At 25.2% G+C, this 24,752-nt stretch overlaps 2 protein-coding genes across 2 annotated transcripts in view; one reads left to right on the forward strand and one right to left on the reverse strand.

The window, feature by feature from the left end:
* Window positions 1–24,752, reverse strand: part of LOC117175374 (GTP-binding protein RAD-like) — a 256,115-nt gene that overhangs the window by 139,966 nt on the left and 91,397 nt on the right. The window contains exon 3 of the mRNA XM_033365083.1: window positions 20,783–21,023. Coding sequence (XP_033220974.1) covers window positions 20,783–21,023 — 241 coding nt within the window. The remainder of the gene's footprint in view (window positions 1–20,782; window positions 21,024–24,752) is intronic.
* Window positions 1,595–15,664, forward strand: LOC117175137 (voltage-dependent anion-selective channel protein 2-like). The gene is made up of 4 exons (XM_033364716.1): window positions 1,595–1,961; window positions 9,390–9,615; window positions 12,141–12,350; window positions 15,302–15,664. The coding sequence occupies exons 1-4, from the start codon at window positions 1,806–1,808 to the stop codon at window positions 15,565–15,567; spliced, it is 858 nt and encodes a 285-aa protein (XP_033220607.1). The 5' UTR covers window positions 1,595–1,805; the 3' UTR covers window positions 15,568–15,664.

Below are 24,752 nucleotides of genomic sequence, written 5' to 3' on the forward strand. Positions count from 1 at the left end.
AAGCTCGAGCAACGTCAGTCAAAACAGCTGCTTTGCTTATTGCTTCATGTCCTAATACCTGCTTAATTATAATGAAAATCTCGGTTTCAGACTTTCCAATGAAACAAGAAAACTTCACTGGAAAGCACTGCTCGAGAGTGCAATCTATTTTGAGAACGTGCCGGAACTCTGCAAATAGAGCTTACTCTTAGCTTACTTTCCACAGCTTACTTCAATCCGCAAATGCTCGATGGCAACTGTTAAAGCATTGGGAAACTTGACAGAAGCTCACAGTTAGGGTTTACTTCTCGCGTGATATTTACTCCGCAAACGCTTGAAGACGACAGTTTGAGCATAGATTTGGTTTCTGGCATCCCTCACCACACATCCTGAACTTCGAGCGTGACAGAAGCCTCCATTTGTGGTTTACTTCTCGCGCGATATTTACTTCGCAAACGCTAGGAGGCGACAGTTTGAGCATGGATTTGGTTTCTGGCATCCTCCATCAGCCATCCTTTACTTTGAGAGCGTAACGAAAGTCTAGAAAAAGGGTTTACTTTTCGCGCTATATTTACTGCGCAAACGCTGTGAGACCATTTTTCGAGCAAGTATTTGCCATCGTGAATCCCTTACTACCCATCCTGCATTTTAAGAGTTTCACAGAAGCCTCCAAAAGGGGCTTACTTCTTACGTGATATTTACTCCGAAAATGCTTGAAGACGACTGTTTGAACATGCATTTGGTTCCTAGCATCTTCCACCACCCATCCTGTACTTTAAAAGCGTGGAAAAAGCCTATAAAAAGGGTTTACTTCTCGCGCGATATTTATTTCGCAAATGGCTGGGGGCCCGTTCATTTTTCGGAACGGATACACCTGCTAATAGGTATATTTAGTAATAATTCCGAATTTTTCTACTTTCCGAATTTTTCCTCTCCGTATATTTACATATTCCTAATTTTTCACCCTCCTAATTTTAACGCTTCTGAATTTTCACCCATTCCGCTTCTTTGATTTCCGAAGAAATACCTTTCAGAGTTTTGGATTTCCTACTTATTGCTCTTTCCTACTTTTTGCTATTCCTAAGTTTTACCATTATGTATTATAACACATTCTGAAATTTTGCCTTTCTTAATTTTTACCGTTCCGAAAAATGAACGGCCCCCAATGGCTGTAGGCGACTGTCTGAGTATGAATTTGGTTCCTGAAGTCCCGCATCACCCATCCTACCCGTAAATTTCTCTATTCTCGGCTTATAAAATATCGTAAGTAGTTTATATAAGAATTGTTACTAAATACAAAGAAGTATAACCATAAAAAAGTTTCAGGTTAATCTGAAATACTTTTTTCCACTGAATTCTGAATTGAATAACTCCTACTGGAAAATATTAAAATTAATCTTTTACATAATATTGAACCATTATCTTGAGTTTTCATTCAAATCTAAAGTAATAAAAATTTCGAACTTTTAGTTTATCACACAAAAATATCAAATTAATTTTACTTCACGCTCTAATAAATTCGCAAATCCCCCTTCAGTATTCGATATGCATATAAATTCAGATAGCAAAATTAGTGCGATCGTATTAATTCAATTTTTTATCATGACAGTTTGTGCTGACGTTTTTTTTTTTCATCGCAGTGAAGGAAATTAAAGGATATCCTAGCACGAAAATTTTTATTGACGTCAGACTAATTGTAAAATCTCCAGCACCAATTACACCAGAAATATACGCATTCGTAATTTTTCAAATGAAATGACGTGTATTAAAGATAACAGGTGTAATTAAAAAAAATTAAAGCGGTTTTACAAATTTTAATCAAAACAATGGGTTGCCCGTCGTTTTCTGACTTGGGAAAATGTGCGAAGGACGTTTTCAAAAATGGATTTAATTATGGTGGGGCAAATTGTAGCATTACTGCTAAAGCCCGCAAAGATTTTGAATTGGGCGGAAATTTGAATTATAATTTTGACCATAGCAAGGTTAGTACATTCGTTATTTTCTTATTCTGAACAAGGGGTTCATAAACTACTTTACAAATTTTGATGGGGGGGGGGGGGTGGTCGACAAAAACCAAGATTAGCAAGGTTTCCCTTTTTGAACAATGTTTTTCCTATCTCTTGATTTCAAGAAATTTCCTCTTTTCCTTTTTAAAAAAATGTGTTGATTGAAGATTTCTCGCTGGTTAAAAATTTAACTATTTCGTTGAAAATTCGCTTCTTTTTTGGCTAAAAATTAACTTTCTTAAGCTGAAATTTTAACTATGAAATTTATAGTGAAAAATTTATTCTTTTTAGTTAAAAGTTCAAGTAATTGGTTAAAAATTAATATTTTTAAAATAAAAATACATGCATTCTGTCGAAAATTGGTGTTTTTTGGTAAAAACTTTATCTCATGATTTAGAAATTAATACTTTTCGTTAGAAATTTAACTGCTTAGTTAGGGGTTGTTGTTTGAATTGAAAATTCATCACTTTATTTAAAAATTTAGTTATTGTCCTTTGAAAGTTTTTTATTTTCTATTTAAAAGTTTAATATTGAATTTTTGGCTAATATTAATCGATGTTCATTTAAAATGCAAATACTTGGTTCAAAATTCATGCTTTGATCAAAAATCAACTTTCCAGTCAGAAATTCAAATCTTCAGGTTGAAAAAGCTTTCAGGTTGAATACAACTGATTTTTATTTAAATCAAAATTTTTTTGATGATGTATCAACATTTACATTATTTGTTGAGAATTCTTATTTTTTGCTTGATAATTTAACTATTTTGTTCAAAAAATTTCTTTTTAGGTAGGAATTATTCTCTTCCGTAAAAAATTAAGAATTTTTTTGAAAAATCATTTTTTGTTTAAAATTGTTTTTTGTTGTTGTTAAAAATTAATATTTTGATCACAAATTTAATTATTTCCTGATGAGTCGAAAATTCATCTTTTTCAGTTACAAATTTAATTGAATGTTTGAAAATTTATCTTTCTTAGTTTAGAATTCATGCAGTTTGTTAAAAATTCTTCTTTTTTGGTTAAAAATAATTTTTTGGTTAAAAATTAAATCATTCCTCTCTATTTGTTTTTTTTATTAAATAAAATTTTTACAGTCAAAATTGAACTATTCTATTGTAAGGTGGAAGTTGATCGTTTTACTTTAAAAATGCAATCATTTAATGGAATATGTAACTATTTTAGTAATAAAATACAATGAGTTTTTTACAAAGTTAGCTTTCTTAATTGATAATTTAACAATTTGGTTTTAAATTCATGTTTTTTGTATAAAAATTCTCCTTCTTTTTGTGAAACAATTTTTTTGTTTAAGAATTTATCTCTTTGGTTAAACATTGAAATATTTTGTTGAAAAATTTCGTTTGATTATCTGAAAAATAAACTTTTTGAATTAAAAAGTTAGCTATTCTATTTCAAGATGAAAATTTATTTTTAGAGTGGTAAATTTAACTGGTTTGCTTAAATAAATATATAACTGTTTGATTTTTGTTCAAAACTACAGATTTTCAATATAAAATTGTTCTTTTATATTCAGAAGCTCAACTATTTGGTTGAAAATTCATGTAGTTTGTTGAGGATTTAACTATTTTATTGAACATTCATTCCCTTTAATTGAATTTAACTGTTTTTTATTTCAAATAAAAATAGTTTTTCTTTAAAATATCAAGTATTAATTTTTTGACGAGAATTAATTTTTTTCTTCAATAATTTGGTAGAAAATTAAACAATAAATATTTATCATTAAATTTTTTCTAAAAATTCTTATTTTTGGAGTTGAAAATTTAATTCTTTTGTAGAAATCACGCCTTTTTATTTGAAATTTCATATCTTAGTAGAAACCATCTTTTTTAGTGACAAACTGAAACTTTTTGGTTAAAAATTTATCTTTTTATTTGAAATTTTAAGTATTTTATGGGAAATTAATTCATTTGGATAAAAATTCGTTTCTTTGGGTGAAAAATTACCCTTATTTTTTGAATTTTTTTTGCTGTAGAATCAAATATTTAAAAAGTGGTCTTTTTTGTTCAATCTAACTGAAAGAAAAATTTTCTTATGGTTGATAATTAATTATTTTCAAGTGAAATCTTAAATATTCTATTTTTTGTTCAAAACTTATGTTATGTAGTTGAAATCTTAACTAATTTGTTGAAAATTCAACTATTTTGGTAGAAAATTAAGCTACTTGATTTCGGTGAAAAATTTTAAGTCTTTGTGAAAAATTAATATATTTCTTTATATGTCTTTTTTTGTTGAAAATTAATATTTTTTCCTGCAAATTTTATTATTCCATTTTTAGTTTAAAATTGATTTTTTCAGTTAAATATTCAATGTAATTGTTAAAAATTCATCGTTTTTAGTTTAGAATTTTATGCATATTTTTAGAAATTCTTCAGCTGGCATAAAATAATTTTTTGGTTCAGAATTAAACTATTCTATTTTTTCTTGAAAATCTATTTTCTATGTGACATTTTATATTTCGTACGAAATTCATTTTTTTATATTTGCTTTTTTATGGTAAAAAATTAACCTCATTTTTTGAAAATTCACCTTTTTGGCTGTGGATTTAACTTTGTAAAAAATTTTCTTTTTGTCAAATTTAACTGATAGAAAATTATTCATTGTAGTTGAAAATAATTTGTTTTTTAACGAATTCAGGTATTTTGTTAAAAATTTGTCATTGTGAGTAGAAAATCAATTTTGTTTAGAGATTATCGTTTTACTTACTTGAGAATGAAACTATTTTGTAGAAAATTTATGTTTTTTCTTTCGTCGCAACCAGTTAACGTTTTTTTTTGGTTGAAAATAAATTTTTTTTTAAACTTTAAACGGAATTATACAATTTTTGGAATGGAAACTTATCTGTTTTAATTAAAAATTCAAAATATTTTGTTAAACATTAAACTAATTATTAAAAAAATAACCACTTGGTAGAAAATAAACTTTTTTTAAAAAACTGATGTCGGGTGGAAAACTTAAATATTATGCGAAAAAACTAATATATTTTGTTGTAAATTCGTCTTTTTTTTGAGTACAAAAATAATGTTCTTGTTTAACAAATGGTCATTTTAGTTCAAAATTCAATTAATGTGTTAAAAATTAGTGTTTTTTCTAGCTGAATTCAATCAATCGGAAGTTAGTTTTTTTTTAAATAAAAATTTATGTTTTTAAACGGAAAATTTAATATTTATCAAGAATTCAACTATTTTGTTAAATATTGTATTTTACAGTTTATTCAAACGATTGGAATTATTTGTTTTTTTGGTTAAAAATTGATTTTTTTAAACTGAAAATGTAATATTTCCATTCCAGGTTAGATTTATTAAGAATTTAACTACTTTATTAAATAATGTAGTTTTAATTTTTATTTAATCGGCTGAAAATAGTTTTATCTTTTTATTAAAAATTTATTTTTTTACTCAAAGATATAATACTTCCATTCCGGGTTAGAAACTTATCCCTTTTAGTTTCACACTAAATTATCTGGTTAAAAATTCAACTATGTTGGTAGCAAATTCAAATATTATGTTATAAATAAAACCAATTATTTAAAAAATTAACCAATTGCAAGAGAATTTAATTTCTTGTTAAAAATTTGTAATGTCCGGAAGAAAATTTGTCTATTTTATCGAAAATTCGTCACGTTGAGTAGGAACTTAATCTAATTGTTAAACAAATTGTTAATTTGGTTCAAAATTTACCTAATAATTTCAAAATTTGTGCTTTTAAGTTGAATTTAACCATTCGAAGATTTTTTTTTTGAATTACTTTAGAAATTTATCCTTTTTAGCTGTAAATTAAATTTTCTGGTTTAAAATTGAACTATTTTGTTAGAAAATTCAACTATTAAATTTTAATTAATTATATTAAATTAAACTTAACCTTCTTGTTTGAAAAATGGTTATTTTCATTTATAGTTCAATAATTTTCTTAAAAATCCATGCTATTCAATTGAATTCAACCTGCTAAAAATTCGTTTTTTTTTTAAATTGAAAATTAATGTTTTAAACTAAAAAATATTCCATTTTTGTTTGTAAACTTATCTTCATTATTTAAAAATTCAATTCTTTGGTTGAAATTTCATCTTTCTTGATTAAAAATTACACTTTGCTTCATATTTTGTCTTTATGTTTTTAAGATTTAACTATTTTGTACAGTCATTTTTCAGGTTTAGAAATTCATCTTTTTTCTTTATTTATATTTTAAATTTCGTTTCACTGAAATACGAAATAATGAATCGTCCCTTCAGAATTCATCTTTTTCGTTTGAGAATTCCACTGTACTTGGTTAAAAATTCAATTCTTTTGTTAAACGTTTAATTTTTTCATTGAAAATTGAAAATTTAACTATTAACAAATTTATAATTTTAACTTGACGTTGCTTTTATGAAATATATTTTGACAAACGCCAATATTCCAAATCTTATATCAAATTTCCTATCGGAAATTTTGTACAATGCAAGGTGAATTACAAAGCCGTACCAGATCCTCTTGAAAACCTGAAATGGAGACGAGGAAGCTTACGACCCTTGAAATTTCCTTTAGCGCATATTCTGCTCGAAGGGAGAAAACACATTGAAGATTGAAGATTGGAAATACGGATTCTGTTTTCATTTTTGAATAAAGCACCAAATTTATATAAATCAAACTGCGCAATAGCGGTAAAATAATGCCTAATTTATCAAATAAACATTAAAAATAAGAATAAAATCAAATAAAAAATACAATTTTAATAATTAAAGATTTAAATTGAGGTTTTTAGGTTTGACAACTAATTGTATGACCGATAAAAAGATTAATAATAAAAAAGGTTGAATTAATTAGATTTGAAATTCAAAAAAACGTACTGAACAATTTTGAATTAAAAACGTTCCTAATAACACTAATTAAAAGTTACGAAACATTTTGAAGAAGGACAATAAGATAATTAGAGTCGAATAAAAAGGAATTGAACTCGTATGATTTGTAAATAAAAAAGTTGAAAAATGTACAAATTTATTTTGAATTTAAAAATCTCGAAATTGAATAATTTCCAATTATAATTCCTAAAACAGTAGAATCTATAATCTTGAAAAAATGAAATTCTTTTGATTTTAACTTCGAAAATTAGATCATGTACAAATTAAAGGAATTGAAAAACCATTCAATTTTTTTAATATTTTGAAATACCTTTACATTTTTTTAGGCTCTTAAAAATTCCTTGAAATCATTCAAAATATCGTAGAATTATTTTGAAATTCCTTGAACTACTTGAAATTTATTTAAAATTATTTTTAGAATCTTTTAAAATATAGTAAAATCTGCCATATTATTAATAATATTTGGAAATACTCAAAAATATTTTTAATATTTTGCAATAACTTGGATTTTTTAAGCTCTTGAAAATTTCTTGGAATCTTTTAAAATACCCTAAAATTTACATAATCCTTTGGAATATTTTCAATTTCTTGCAATCGATTGGAATTTCTTGGACATTTTTAAAAAATATCCTTAATTCTTAGAGATTTCTAGAAATCCTTTCGAATTCCTTTCTATTCTTTAAATCTATTAAAAATTCCTTCGAATATTGTAAAATATCCTAAAATCTACATAGTAAATTCTTCTAAATTTTCACGCTCTTGTCATTCCTTGAAATCTTTAAAAATGTCCTTAATTCAACCAAAATTCTTTTAAATTTATGGAATTGTTATAAAATGTTTATAAATTTTTAATGTCTATTGAAATACGTTCAAAATAATATGAAATCCTTAAATATCTTTGAAATTTGTTAAACTCCCAGCGAATTATTGATAAACCATTCTAAAACCTCTAAAGCCTTTTAACATTCCTTAAAACTTTAAAAAAATTTTGTTCATTTCAGGCAATAATTTAAATCCTTGGAAATTCTATTTTCATCTCAGAAGAGGAATTTTAGGCCAATAAATACTAATTTTCATAAAAAAAGATTCAATGTCTTTTAAAAAAGAAAGTGTCAAAAAGTGGAATCGTTAAATTTTTAGTTTAGAAATTAATATTCAATAAAAGAAAATAATTTACAATCTGATATTTGAATTTTCAAACAAAGCTGTTGTTTTTCTATCAAAAAAGACAAAACTGGTGAATTTTCAACTAAGATAAATTTTGAACAAAAATTAGAATAGTTTAATTTTCTGTTGAAGAAATAAGTTTTAACCAAGTAAAAGAAATTTTTAACGAAGTCATTAAATTTTTACCCAACAAATGAACTGACAGCCACAACATTAAATGTCTTATAATAAAAATTTCAGCTAAAACTTTAGTACAATTTTCAGTTTAAAAAATTTATTTCTAATAACAGACTGAGTTTCAAACAAAAAACTGAATTTTCAACCAAAAATATTAATTCTTTACCAAAAACAATAGTTTTTAACAGAATACACGAATTTCCTAACCAAAATTTTTATTTTTATTGGTATTTTCAACCTAATAGTTGAATTTTCAACCAAAAAGGTTAATTAGTCACCAGGAAGTTTAATATACCACCACTAAACAAAATATGAATATAATACAGAAATTTTTGAAGAAATATTTAATATTTTATCTGAAGAAGAATACTCTTAAACTAAAAATGAAATAGTTACATTTTTAGGTAAAAAATTATTTTTTAAAAGGAAAAACTAATTTTAAAAATAAATAAATAAATTAACAAGCAAAATGTTAATTTTTCGACCAAAACGATCAACTTTTTACAAAATAATGAATTTTCGACCAGAAAGGTGAATCAGTGACTAGAAGGATTAAATTTCTACCACAAAGTGCAATTTTTCCGATATAAGACCGGTTCCGAGCTGGTAGGGTCGCATGAATAATTTTGGTTGTATTTAGCCGCATGACGCAACCTGATGCAACTAACACGCTGAGAATGCCGCTTCGCTCATCTCTAAACTGCAAAGTTGACTCCAAATAAATTTTTAACTGCAGGAAATATATGTTTAACGAAACGTGCGACATTTAAATTTTCAGTTAAAAAACAATTTAAAAAAAACGTTAACAAAATAGTTACATTTTAAACAACAAAAAAAGTTTTTTTTTACAAAAATGATGAACCATTAACAGCGCACAATAGAATTTGAACAAAGTTTTGCTTTCAACTAAGTAGTTGAATTTTGAACCAAAAAAGGTTTTCCAGGTTGTTATTCACGATTAGCGAAAATCTTGAAAATGTGATCAAATATTAGTTATAATAGAAGAAAAATAAATGAGTGATGATAATCGCAAGTGAAAATATAATAATAAACCAAAATAACCATAAAAATTTTTAATAAAATATAATAAATTGAAATAAGCTGAATAGATTAAATATTCATAATGTAAAAGTAAATAAAAAATGGAAAAATTGAAAATATTTTTTCGAACAATTAAATAGTACTATTTTTAAAAGAAATAATTTTTTTCAGATGACTGGTTTAGCAAGTTCACGGTTTAATCTCGCGCATCTTGGAAAAATGATTGCAAAGTATTCAAACGACGGTTCTATGAGTTTGCAATATTTTTTTGATGAAAGTCTAGTCAAAGATGTCGACCTAAATACTGTTTTCTCGTTTAATTCGGAAACGACGATAAAAAGTTTAGAACTTAACGCCCGCTATGGCAAAGATGAACTGAACACATTTTGTTCATTATGTGAGTCTCTACTTAAAACTGTTTTTCTTATCGTCAACTTTCTTTTTTTTGCGAGTCATAGTGTATTAAATAATTATTTAATTGAATTATTAATTATACATATCTAAGTATTTTGAATTAATAATTACTATAAATTGCATTATCCGCTGTAATCAGGTCCCCCTTACGTTTTTAAAGGATCTTTTTTCAAAAGTAACTCACCGAATCTAATTAAGAGAGACGATTAAATTTTTAATGATTTTAAAATTTTTTGTTCTAGACTTATGCTCGCTACATTTGAATTTGTAAAAAGTGAGCCATTCATTTAAATTAATGAAAATTTTTACTAATTATATAGTAATTATTTTAGTAGTCTTTACCTTTTCTTACTTTAAAAGTTGTTGTGACGAGATCTTACAGAAAATATGATTGATAAAAGATTTTATGTGAAGGAGAAAAATGTAATTGGAACAAAAATAATAATAAAAAAAAAAGAAAAATGCATTTTAAGAATTTTGAAATGTTTAAAGAGCATAGAACAATGTTCTTAACATTTCTGGGAAAATATAAAATAATATTTCGTTTGGAAAAATTAATTTTAAAACAGACTTGAAAAAGATTTTAAAATATTTCAGAAAAGAATGCACAAGATTTTAGAGCAATATTTTTCAATTTTGCAAGAAAAAAAATTGTTTTAAAATTCGAGTAAGTTTAAGAGATATTCAGAAGTTTTATAAGATTCGAAAATAATTTAAATCTTGAAAAAATTTGAAAAAGTTTGTTAAAAATGTAGATTTTTTAAGATTTTGAAGAAAACGTTTAGAAGCCTTTAAATAATTTAAAAAGTTTTCGAAAGAATACAGATTTTTTCAGCTTCCCAGTTAAATTTCAAATAACTTTTTATTTGAAAAATATATTTTTCAAACAAATTAAAAATCATTTGAAAAGAATTTCCACAAGTATTAAAAATAGAATCTAAAATAGTGTAAGGCAATTTTGAACATTAAAACTTTTATTAATTTATGAAAAATTTGTGTAATTTAAAACACATTGAAAATGTTTCAAAGAACCTGAAGATTATTTGAAAGTCAAAAAAAATTTTAAGGTAGGAAAAAATGTATATTTTTGAGAATTTTGTAATAAAATTTTCAAGCTTCTTAAGAATATTGAAGTGTTTCAGGATAATAAACTTAAAAACTTTCGTAAGACTGGTGGACAATTTTTTCATGGTTTTTGATTTTGCGAATAATTATTTTTGAATAAATATTCTAAACGTTAAAAAAATGTAAAACGTTGAATGAAAATGTTCATGATTAATATCTTTTTGTTAAGCAGTACAAGTCTTCTTTAAAAATTAATTTTTTCTTGAAATTGGATTTAAAATATTTTAAATCTTTACAAATTTTTTTTAATTCTATTAAGAATCTAACGGATCGTGATTTTATAATGTAACTATTATTTCAAAAATTTCTTTTTTGGATTAATTCAACTGTTTCTTATTAAAAATTATAATCTGTTTTAAATAAAAATTCAACTATTATATTTTTCGATTAGAATTAATCTTTTTTAGTAAAAATTTATCTACTTGTTAAAACTTGAACTATTTTGTTAAAAAAATTATCTCTTTCGTTGAAAATTCATATTTTTTAAAATAAAAACTGAACTTTTTGTAGAAAATTAGTCTCTTTTGGTAAAAATTTTGTCTTTTCGGATAAAAATGCAACTGAGGTTCGTAGTTTATCTTGTTCTTGCTGGAGATTCAAATAAGTCGTTGAAAATTTTTCTTACATTCGTGATAAGCAAAACTATTACTTACTTTAGATCAAAATCCTTTTGCACAAAACAATTAGGTTTTAAATTTTCCGTTAAAAATTCACCTTTTTTTAAACAAAATAAATTTTTTTTGAAATTTTGACTTTAAATATTTGAAATCTTCAATAACCTTTTTAAGTTTTCTCAATCACCGTAGAAAAATTATATTTATATAAATAAGGAATTAGACCTAAGAATAAATAGTTATTCAAAGTTTTGACTTCGTATTAAAAATGATTTTTTCTCACGAAATAGGTCATTTGAAAAAAATGGAAATTGCGTATGCTAATTTTCCTCAAATTATTTTAAAAAGAAGTGTAACAATTATTTATAAATTTAATTAAAGAAAAACGTTGACAGGCTTTTAAGAAATTTTTTGTTGTTGGTTGAAAATTAACTTTTTGTTTAAAATTTTTATTTGACATAATTAAAATCTTCAAAACTTGTTTCAAGTTTTCCTTATGAAACTTGGGAAGGTTTCATTTATATTAATAAACAAATTAATTCATAAAATACATAGTTCTTCGAAATGTTGCATATAAACATAGAAGCGCGCGATTGATTCTAGTTCTTTTTTAAATTTTAGTAGAAAATTGGTCACAGTTAAAAATATTACTAAAAAATCAATGAATTACTTTTTAATAATTTGAATCTAGAGCGTAGATTTCTTAATTTTATAATATAAAAAGAAAAAAATTGTGACGAAAAAACGCCAATTATTAGTAACGCCGTAGCTAACAGCTTCGAATCGAGCTTCAGTGGAGTTGCTGATTTCGTTTATAAATACAAGGATGTATTTTTTGGATACCAAACTGGATATGATTCGAGTAGAAATCTGTTTACACACAATAATCTCGGCGTATCTTTCAATGTGAAGGACATAGGATATCATTTTAGGTGTACATCGATACCTAATGAATATGGACTCTCAGTTCATCGAAAAAGTAAATTGCTAATTAATATTATTAAAAATATAACATTTATTCAATAAAAATTACAATATTACAACAATTACATCGAAGAAATAATTTTCGAGCAGAAAAAAATATGCCTCTGCCCGGATTTGAACATGAAACCCATCAGTCCGTGAGAAGTGCGTAACTGGTCAACGCTCGACTCATGGCCAGTGGTGTTCCCGGTTCAAATCCGGCCCGAGCAAGATTTTTTTTGGGTAATTTAATCATTATTTTTCCAGATTGATCGTTTAAAGCTCGTAATTTACATTAATTAAATTTTTCAAACTCAGACAATAACATCGTTAATAAATAATAACATACTAATACTACTAAAATTAATAATTTTTTAACAATTTTAGCTTACGCTGACATTCTACAACTAAAAAAAGTGATAGACAAAAATTTAATTAAAATTTCGGAAAGAAAAACTTGAACGCTTTTGGGTTATTTTAGTATATTTCGCTGTAAATTGAAATCTTCATTCGACAATAATAAGATTTTAAACAAAAATTCACAATTTTTTAACAATTTTAGGTGACGTTGATTTTAGACATTAAAAATTGTTATTTTTAATTGGAAAAATCATGGGATTTTTCAGATTATCATTCACTTATTAAATTCACATGTTTTTGCAGTTTTTGGTTTTATTTTTCTTCGGACAAATTTCTACCGGTACTTTAAATAAAATGTTGACTTCACACATAGAAAGTTTACATGGGAAAACAAAATTTTTTAAATTATTAAAAAAATGAAAGTCAGTTATTTTATTTTAGAAGAAAAGCATTTTAATACAGGATAAAAAAATCAACTATTACATTTTTCCTTAAAAATAAATTCATTTTTGGTAAAAATTCAAATACTTAGTTTGCAAATTTAAGTGATTTTTATAAACATTCTTTAACTTGGACAGAAAATTCGTCCTTTTGAATTCGAAAATTAAAATATTTATTTGGTTACAAATTAAATTGCTTTGTTGAATATTGATCATTTTTGCTTAAAAGTTGAACTATTTGGTTAAAAATTGAAATATTTTGTTTAAAATTGAAATTTTGTATTAAAAAAAAAATATTTGTTGAACATTGAACTGTCTTATTTGAAATTTGTCTTTCTGTTTGTAAAATTTATCATTTGGATTTCCTTGGTTCAAAAGTCATCTTTTCTATTGAAAAATTGGATGGTTTTTTAAAGATTAGTATTTTGAAATAAAAAATTTGTTGAAATTAAATTTTTTGTTAAAAATTCAAATTTTTCTTAATTTTTTTTAATGAACCTTCCACTATTTGATTAGAAATTTAAATATTTAGTTGAAAATAAAAATTAAATTATTTGTTGGATATTCAACTTCATTTATTAAAATTTGTCTTTTTGGGTAAAATATTTAAATTTTAGATTAAAGAATCATCTTTTTTAAAGAGAAATCATTCTTCTTCATTCAAACGTCATCTTTTCTATTTGAAAATTTAACAGTTGAGTTTCAATCTCCTTTTCACTTAAAAGTTGAATTTTTTGGTTAAAACTTCAAATATTTTTTTAAATTAAGATGTTTTGTTGAAATTAAATTATTTGTTGAAAAATAAACAGATTTATTCAAATTGTTGTTGAAAAAAATTTATCTTTTTGAATTGAAAATTGAACTATTTAGTTAATAATTTAACTATTTTGTTGAAAACTCGTTTCTTCTACTTGAAAGTTCAACTATTGGGTTACAAAATAAACCATTTTGCCAAAAGTTAAAATATTTGGTTGAAATTAATTAATTTGTTGAAAATATAACTGCCTTATTTGATAATTTATGCCTTCTGTACAAAAGTTGTTATTTGGAATAATAATTCATCTTTTTTGCTGAAAAATTCTTCCTTCATGTTTCAAAACTGATATTTTTTATTCGAAAATTTAATGTTTTTTTTCTTAATTCATCTTTTTGAATAGAAAATTCTTTTTCGAATTTAAATTAAAACTTTTTGGCTAAAAAATTTCTTATTTTGGTTGACAATTTAACTTTTTGTGTCTTAAGTTTAATCTTTTTGTTAAAAAATTCGTGCATTTGATTGAAAATTCAAATATTTGGTTAAGAATGAAATTATTTCGTTAAAATTTCGTTATTCTTCTTGACTTAAGATTTCAACAATTAAAAACAATTCGAATTAATCAATTAAAAACAATTATGACTGAATTAAAAAACGTAGTTTTTTAACCGCCTCTAAATTTAATGAAGTTTTAGAATTGTATTCCGTCAAAATTTGCTGGAATTTAATTTTCTCTTCCGACATATTTTGCCAGATTTTTATTTTTCCCCCTCGCATATTTTTTAAAACCTATAATTAATTTCAAAAGAGTTCTATAGAATTAAAATTTGACAAAATATGCCTAAGGAGACAATTAAAATCCTGTAAAATGTGCCGGAAGAGAATACACAATTTTAAACAAAAATGTTATTTTTTTCACTAGTGTATTAATTATTTTTGGATATTGAATTAATGAAAAAATAGTGTTTATTACTGGTTTACTGTTTTCGGATAAACGAGAAAAAATTTGCCTCAGCCCGGATTTGAACCAGGAACCCCACTATGCATGAGGAGCATTAGACAATTACGCCATCGAGGCTGTGGCAGATAATTTCATCTTTTTCCTATATCACATGGTGACTCGTTCCAGCATCTCTCTATCTCGTGAAACTTTTTAAAAATAAATAACTTAGTTTGAACAATTTTCACAGAATCAGAATATAAATGTAAACAATTATATTTTGGTATAAAATTGGTTAATTGGTTAATGCTCGACTCATATATAGTGGCGTTCCGGGCTCAAATCCCGCCCGAGGCTAATCTTTTTTCCGTGTTCCCAGAAACAATAGACCCGCAATCGATATTATTTAATCTTTAAAAGAAAAAAAAATTAACGAGAATACACAAAGTTGAATACAATTTGTACTTTTATAGTTAACAATCACTTGGATGTGGCGATAAATGGGATTTTTGCAAAAAGAGGTAGCTCCCAAATGTGGACTTTGGGCATTGGAGCAAAATATCTTTTAAGTGAGGGTTCAACATTTCGATTCAAGATTGACAAGGATATGCAAATAGGCTTTAGCCTACAACAGAGGCTTCATGATTCTTTGAATTTGACTCTGTCATTCAATATTGACTGTCCAAACGTACAAAGTGGCGGCCACAAGGCTGGGTTGAGTCTTGAACTGGAAGCTTGAATTCAATTTCCGCAACTGGAATTACGGTTTGCTTCTACACGATACCTTGTCATAAGCTACATATTTTTTGAAGAATATACACTTTACAAACCACTAACAATGTTTCAATTTATTTTATCATTTGTAGCATGGATTTTTAGAACTATAGGTACAGAAATTCAATTCTTTGCAATTTTTGAATAATTAGATTTTTTATATGGAATTTTTTTTATTATTCTGAAATAATCCTTAGCTATTTGTAAAAGAATATACACTATACAAACTATTACCAATGTTTCAATTAATTTTATTATTTGTAACGTGGATTTTTAGAACTATAGGTACAGAAATTCAATTATTTACAATATTTGAATAATTAGATTTTTTATATGCAATTTCTTTTTATTATTCTGAAATAATCCTCAGCTATTTGTAAAAGAATATACACTATACAAACCATTAACAATTGTTCAATTAATTATATTATTTCTAACGTGGATTTTTAGAACTATAGGTACAACTAACTATTCAATTCTTTGCAATTTTTATATATTTAGATTTCATACATTCAACTTTTTTTAAAATTATTCATAAATAATCCTCAGCTGTTTGTTAAAAAATATTTACTTTACGAAACAATAACAATGTTTTGATTAATTTTATGGCTTGTAACGTGTGTCTCTGGAACTATAGGTACAACAATGCAATTATTTTTTACTTTTGAATAATTAGATGTTTTAATTATATTTTTTTAAATATCTGTATATAATTCTAAGTTATTTTTAATGAATATAAACTCTAAAAACTACTAACGACTTTTCTATTAAGTTTATCATTTGTAAGGTCAGAAATAAACTGCTGGCATTCGTTAAAGAATATACAGTCTACAAACAATTAAAAATGTTTCAATTAATTCTATCATTTGTAACGTGGATTTTTAAAACCATATGCACAATAATTTAATTCTTTGCAATTTTTGAATAATTAGACTTTTTATTTTCAATTTTTAAAAATTATTCATAAATAATTCTCAACTATCTTTTTAAGAATATAAAATTTACTAGCCAATAACAATGTTTCAATTAATTTCTTGTTATGTGTGTCTCTAGAACTATAGGTACAACATTGCCATTTTTTGCATTTTTGAATAATTCGATCTTTAAATTATTTTTTTACATATTAATAATTAACTCTAAGATATTTGTTAAGTAGTATTGACTTTATACAGCAATAACAATGTTTCAATTAATTTCATTACTTGTAAAAAGTGTCTCTAGTACTATAGTTACACCAATTTAAAATGTGCATTCTTGAATAATTAGATTTTTTACATTTAAATTTTTTTTCATGTCTGTACATAATTCTAAGCTATTTGTTAAACAATCTAGACTTTGCGAAGCAAAAACAACGTTTCGATTAAATTTATTATTTGCCACGTGGATTTTTAGAACTATAGGTAAAAAAATTTAATTCTTGGCAATTTTTAAATAATTAGATTTTTTATATTATATTTTTTAAAATTATTCCGAAATAATCCTCAGCTATTATTTTGTAAAATAGTATACACTCTACAAACCATTGACAATGTTTCAATTAATTGTGTCATTTGAAACGTGCATTCCTATAACTATAGGTACAGCTATTCAATTCTTTGAAATTTTTATATAATTACATTTTTTGCATTCAACTTTTTCTTAAATTATTCATAAATAATCCTCAGCTGTTTGATAAAGAATATGTACTTTACGAAACAATCACAATGTTTCACTTAATTTGATTTCTTGTAACGTGTGTCTCTAGAACTATAAGTACAATAATGAAAATTTTTTGATTTTTGAATGAGTAGATATTTTTGAAATATAAATTTGTTTAAATATCTATAAATAATTTTAAGCTATTTGATCAAGAATATACACTTTAAAAAATACAAACGATTTTTTTTAAATTTTATCATTTGTAACGTCAGAAATAAACCTCAGATATTCTATAAAGAATATACATTCTACAAACCATTAAAAATGTTTCAATTAATTTCATCATTTGTAACGTGGTTTTTCAGAACTATAAATACAAGAATTCAATTCTTTGCAATTTTTGAATAATTAGATTTTTTATATTAAGTTTTTTTTTAATTATTCTGAAATAATCCTCAGCTATTTGTTAAGGAATATACACTCTACAAACTATTGTCAATGTTTAAATTAATTGTATAATTTGTAACATGCATTCTTATAACTATAAGTAGAGCTATTCAATTCTTTGAAATTTTTATATAATTAAATTTTTTGCATTGAATTTTTTCTTCAATTATTCATAATTAATCCTCAGATGTATGTTAAAGAATATGTACTTTACGAAACAATCACAATGTTTGACTTAATTTGATTTTTTGTAACGTGTATTTCTAGAACAATAAGTACAATAATGAGAATTTTTTGATTTTTGCATAAGTAGATATTTTTGAAATTTAAATTTCTTTAATTATCTATAAATAGTTTTAAGCTATTTGATCAAGAATATACACTTTTAAAATCACTAACGATTTTTTAATTAATTTCATCATTTGTAACGTCAGAAATAACCCTTAAGGAATTCTTTAAAGAATATACACTCTGCAAACCATTAACAATGTTTCAATTAATTGCATCTCTTGTAACGTGGGTTTTTAGAACTATAGAAATAAAAATTCAATTCTTTGAAATTTTTAAATATTTAGATTTTTTACATTTACTTTTTTTTCTTATTCATACATAAACCTAAGCTGATTGTTAAAGAATATATACTTTGAGAAACAATACCAATATTTCAATTAATTTTATTTCTTGTAACGTGTATCTCTAGAACTATAGGTACAACAATTCCATTTTTTAATAATTAGATATTTTGCATTTAAATTTGTTTAAATATGTAGAAATAATTCTAAGCTATTTGCTAAAGAATATATACTTTACGAAGCAATACAAATGTTTCAAGTAATTTTATTTCTTGTAAAGTGTGTCTCTAGAAACATAGGTACAGCAATTCAATTTTTTGAATTTTTGAATAATTCTCTCTTTTAACTTTAATTTTTTTAACATATATAAATAACTCTAAGCTATTTGCTAAGCAATATAGACTTTACAAAGAAATAACAATATTTCGATTAATTTCATTACTTGTAACTTGTGTCTCTAGAACTTTAGGTACGCCAATTTAATTTTTTGCATTAATGACTAATTAGATATTTAACATTTAAATTTTGTTTAATATCTATAAATAATTCTAAGCTATTTTTTGAAGAATATAGACTATGCGAAGCAATAACAAAGTTTCATTTAATTTTATCATTTTTAACGTGGGTTTTTAGAACTACTGATACAAACAATTCAGTTCTTTGGATTTTAAAAGAATTATAACTTTTACATTGAAACTTTTTGTAAATAAATAATTCTAAGCTGTTTGTTTTGTGACGTGTGCCTCGAGAGCTATAGTTATAAAATAAATTTTTTTGCATTCTTGAATATTTAGATTTTTCGACATTTTTACTATAAAGTTTTAAATTGCTTATGAAAAGTTGCAAGCTATTTGTTAAAAAATATACATTTTACGAACCAATGATAATGTTTAAATTAATTTCATTCTTTGAACTTGTATCTCTAGAAATATAGGTACAACAATTCAATTCTTTGCATTTTTTATCAATGACATTTTTTTAAAATTAAACATTTATTTTTCAATTCATAAATAATTCTAAGCTATTTATTAAAGAATATGCACCTCATAAGCTGATAATAATGTTTTAGTTAATTTATCCTTTGTAATGTGCGGCTCTAGAAATATGGGTATATCAATTTCACTTTTCGGATTTCTTCAATAATTAGTTTTTTTTTTTTTAATTTGAAAAACTTAGAAATCATTCATAAATAATTCCTGAAATTTATGGAAATTTTCAGTCAATTATGGTAATTTTACGGGTAAATTTGGTAAATTACCATAAACTACCCAAAATTGAACTTTAAGCATTTTTATAAATTTCCAGAAAGTTATGACTTTTATGATAATTTATGGAAATATTACAGGTAATTTATTGAAATATTGCAGGTAATTCATGGTGATATTATAGGTAATTTCTGTTAACTCAACATAAATTGCCAAACATTGAATTTTCAAATTTCTATAGATGTCCGGAAACTTATGGAAATTTTCCTGGCATTCATGGTAATTTTACAGGTAAATATGGAAACTTATAATAAATTACCGAAGATTCAATTTTAAACATTTCGATAAATTTCCAGGAATTTATGTAAATTTGCATTAATTAATGGTAATTTTACAGGTATATATGGTAAATTAACATAAACTACCTAAAATTAAAATTGATTTTTTAATAAATTTCCGGAAATTTATGAAATTGTTGGTAATTTTTGGTAAATTTATAGGTAATTTATGGTAACTTAGCATAAATTGCCAAAAATTAATTTTCAAATGTCTATATTCTTCTGAAAAGTTATGGAAATTTTCGTTGGTTTATGGTAAATTTACAGGTAAATATGGAAACTTATAACGAATTACCCAAAATGGAATTTTGAACATTTTTATCAATTTCCGGACAATTATGAAATTTTTTGGTAATTGATGGCAATATCACAGGGAATTTATGGTACCTTAAGATAAATTGCTCAAAATTCAATTTAAAAATTTCTATAAATTTTCGGAAATTTTGGATAATTTACGTTAATTTTATCAATTATATATGGTAACTTTCTATAAATTATTACAAAATTCTATTATCGGCAACAAAAATTTCCTTACAGTTTTTACGGTGAGTTGGTTGATCATCATAAAATGCGAGCCCATAAATGTACAATGTTCATTATTCACATCGGACAATAAAAAAGTACTGTTTCCTGCCTAGGGAGTAAAAAGTAATATAAATTTAAAATTATTTCTTAAAAAAACGATCGTCCTCTTTCTTTACTCCATTGGGAATCGAATTCACTTAAAAATAATTACAAAGTACTATTTACTACCTTGGAGTAAAAAGTACTATTCAAACCCTAGAGCGTAAAAAATAAATTTTTAGCCTGGTTTCATAGGCGTCGAAAAGGGCTGAAATCATGCATGTGTCATAAAAAGTAATTTTTTAGGCGACACTGATCGGTTCAGAGTCAACCACAAATACAAATTTACAAAGTTTCACTTAGGTCAGTTATCTTGACCCGGAATGTCTTTTTTCAGAAAGGAAATGATTTATTACCTTATGTCGTGGTACGGCTGGGGGCATACTACTTGTTCTGCCACGATATTGCCTTGTGGGTGGACCCCGAGAACCGGAAGCTGACCCTGCTGGACTTGTAGGACTTGGTCCTCCGGGGCTAGTTCCTAGACTCAGATGTGATGTATTAGAAACTGCCCCCGGGCTGATTGCAGGTGTTCTGGTAGGACTTCTCGGTGAAGGTGATAAATGTCCCCATGGACCTGTCTCTGCTTGCAAAAATCTGCAATTCAAATTTAATTAACATTACTTTATTTTGTTAGATGTTGAAAGGCTGTCGACAAGTGGCAATAAATGTTCCATATGTTCTTTCTTCAAATCGATATGTTTCGAGACCCCCTTAAGGATGTAGACTACATACAATCAACATCAAAAATCAACCTTTAAAATGATTTATAAAATAAAAAAATAAAATAAAAAATTTATCTTTAATTTCTGTAAGTATTGATGAAGGATTCTAAGCACATGTTAGAAAAAAATAATTTAGGTTGAAATTGTTTATTTGACAGTAGTTATTTAAAGGTTTAGTTTTTCCTTTCCCTTCAGGGAAAAGTTACAATTTTTATTTAATCCTAATGAGCAGGGTCTCATTTTATTCTTCGAAGGATTCTCTTGATTTGTATTTGGGTTGATTTTATTTGAAAAAATTAATTGAGAAATCATGCAGTTATTATTGTTATAAACAATCATATTTTAAATTTTAATTAACACCACCCAAATAAAATTGTAGGGAATCCTTCAAAGAATAAAATGAGGCCTTGCTCGTTAGGATTGAATAAAAATTGTAACTTTTCCCTAAAGAGAAAGGAAAATCTAAACCTTTAAATTTCACCTTTAGCTTGACCTTCAAGGTTGTCTCAAGATTAACTTTGTTTTTTAAAATGGAAACTCCTATTTTTACAACGGGAATCGAAAGAGCGGAAACTTTACGTCCAAATATTTACTTAGGTCATGGGTCAAGGCTGACCTTAAGCTTGACCTGCATGGTTATTTTAAGGTCAATTTTTTTTTAAAGAGGAACCCTTATTTTTAACAACGGCAGTCGAAAGAGCGGGCAATTCTACGTCCAAACATGTACTAAGGTCATGGGTGATTTATGACCTTGAACTTCAGCTAAAAATTTTTAGGCTTGACCCAGGTATGAGTCGGGTCCAATCTGTACTGATTCGGCTCAGGTGTTTACGATAAAGGTCGAGGTAATTCGTGGAGTAACTTCCAACGTGGAATGTAAAATAACGCATAATGTAATAAAATTACCTTCAAATGACCTTTAAGGTCAAGATCAAGGACAAATTCAAGGTTATCACTCTATTCCTCTTTAAAAGTTACTCCAAGAATCACCTCGACCTTTTTCGTAAGCATCTGAGTCGAAGTAGTACAGATTGGACCCGGTCCATACCTGGGTCAAACCAAAAATCTTCACCTGAAGTTCAAGCTCATCATTGACACGTGACCTAAGTATATGTTTAGACGTAAAATTCGCTCTTTCGATTATATTTGTCAAAAATAGGGATTTCCGATTAAAAAAAAAAACAAAGTTGACCTTTAATACCCTTGAAGGTCAAGCTCAAGGTCATCCTTGACCCATGACCTAAATAAATGTTTAATAGAAAATAAAATTTTTACATTATTTTGCAATATCTGAATAAGCATTACCAGGCCAAGGTACAGAAATAAATATAAGTCAAAGAAGCTTTAACAAAAGAGAATTCACAGTCATCAAATTACAGTTGTTGATGCTTTGATGCTTCATTTTGAAAGGTCTGTGAGAGATATATTAATAACTTATTTTCATTATTTATTAAGTAGCATTCAAAATGTAAAAATTCAAAATTCAAATTTAACTTCCTTTCTTTTGCATCAGTAGAATAAAAGGAATTCCTACCATTTTCGAAAAAATTTAACTTCATTTTAAATGTTACAAAGGATTTTAAAAAGATTTTATAAGATTTTAAAGAATTTCAGTAACTGGGAATGATTTTAAAGACTCTCAGTAAATTATTTAAATTGATTTCCCAAGTCCTCAACAGATTTCATAAGGTTTCAAAATTTTTCAGAGATTTTAGGGTGTCTCATAAGATTTCTTGTAATTTCACGAGATTAGAAAAAAATTCTTAAGGACTTGAATGATTTTAAAGGAATTAAATAAACATCACACGGTTTTAAAGAACTTTCTAGAATTTTAGAAGCTATCAAGGATTTTATTTAACGAAATTTGCATTTAAAGAATTTAGAGTATTTTTAAAGATGCCAAGAATTTTAAGGAATTAAAAAAAATTTGTAAGATTTTAGGGTATTTTAAAAGACTTTCAGAAATTGTAAAGAACTTAAAAATATTTTAAAAGGTTTGAAAGTATTTCAATTTAAGACCTTAGGATGTTTATGAATGTTAAAGTTTATAGATTTGCCTAAATTCTTAGGCAAACATAATTTTAACAGAAATTCGATTATTAAAATTGGAGTAATATATTACTAAATTATTTCTAATAATATAGATAAATTCTATATATGTGAAATTTGGTAGTAAACTTTTTTTTATTGTTTTTAAAAAATGTCTTTAAAAAGAAAAATTTGTTTTTAAAGCCCAAATTTCTGAAAGAAAAATTTTAGGATTTTAAGATTCCAAGAGGTTTTCAAAAGCTTTAAGAAATTTAAAAAGGCTAAAATAAATAAAATTTGAAAGGTTTTAGGATATTTACGAAAATTTCAAGGAATTTTCAAGTGAGTTGAAGAATTTGAATAGATTTCTAAACATTTTAAAAGATGTATAATAATTTTAAGTATTTCAGGGTATTTTAAAATATTTTGAAACATTTCAGCGATTTAAAAAAATTTAGGAAAATCCACTGATTTTAATGATTTTGAATGAAAAAAAATAATGCTTTTTTAAGAATTTCAGACAATTTTGAAGGATATTAGAAGCACCTGTAAGCCTTTAGGTAATTTCAAAATATTTCAGGGAATTTAGAAGAGCTTTCAAAAATTTCGAGCTATTTTTAAAGATTTTCAAAGATTGGAAATATTTAAGTGGTATTCCAAGGATTTTCAAGAATTTTAAAAAGAGAAAAAAAGAGAAAGAAGTTCTAAGGATTTTGAGGATTTCAACCGAATTTGATAAATAATAAAAAAAAATGTCTAGAATTTTAGAAGATTTGGAAGAATTTTATCAGACCTACGAAATTTCAGGATATTTTGATAGATTTTAACAGATTTCATAAGACAATACAATTTTCAAGGATTTAAATAATTTTTAAGTATTGAAAATTGAACAAATTTTTTTATCGAAAAATCAGATTGCTGCTAAAAAAACAATTCACTGTTATTTTCCAGTTAATTAAAAATAATTACAAATATTGAAGACTTTTAAATTAATGTTAAAAATTAAATAATTAATTTATTGCGGTAAAAGCTTATCGCGGGTTATTATTATTTTTTAAATGGGTCTCTCAAAAATTCCTTTTTTCTCTCTTGTCTCAAGATAACCCCTTTAATTTTAAAATAAAAAAATATATAGGAGATTTTGGCACTAATTTAGATTTTTTCAAATTTTTATACGAATTGTTTCTAATATATAAACCCCACATACCCGAAACCACGCCGTTTGACGTTAATTGTTAAATAAATTATTATTTTTTATAACTATCTTCTCCTATATTAAAGTCAGATAGTTGCAGGTTTTTCTTAAACTTTTAACTTTTCATCCACTTTTTACTTAGTGGGATAATAATTAATGCAACATTAAATACATAATTATTTAAACAATTTATTATTTTTTATAACTACATATCTTTTCTTAGAGTAATGCTAGAAAATTGCTGTTTTTTGTCGTTGACATTTTCAGATCTTTGAATTTTTAGTTAGCAATAAATAACAAATAATTACATTAATTTCAGAAACAAAGGCTCTTCGTAACTAGTTCGAGGAAATTATATATTTAATATGATATGTATAA

The sequence above is a fragment of the Belonocnema kinseyi genome, chromosome 6, assembly GCF_010883055.1.
Source record: "Belonocnema kinseyi isolate 2016_QV_RU_SX_M_011 chromosome 6, B_treatae_v1, whole genome shotgun sequence".
NCBI classification, from domain to species: domain Eukaryota; kingdom Metazoa; phylum Arthropoda; class Insecta; order Hymenoptera; family Cynipidae; genus Belonocnema; species Belonocnema kinseyi.

Bases quoted from the DNA above. Each gene is read 5' to 3' on its own strand.
- LOC117175137 (XM_033364716.1), top strand. From the start codon at position 1,806: ATGGGTTGCCCGTCGTTTTCTGACTTGGGAAAATGTGCGAAGGACGTT. The intron at 1,962-9,389 runs GTTAGTACATTC...AATTTTTTTCAG, and splicing joins ATAATTTTGACCATAGCAAG to ATGACTGGTTTAGCAAGTTC. The intron at 9,616-12,140 runs GTGAGTCTCTAC...GTAACGCCGTAG, and splicing joins GAACACATTTTGTTCATTAT to CTAACAGCTTCGAATCGAGC.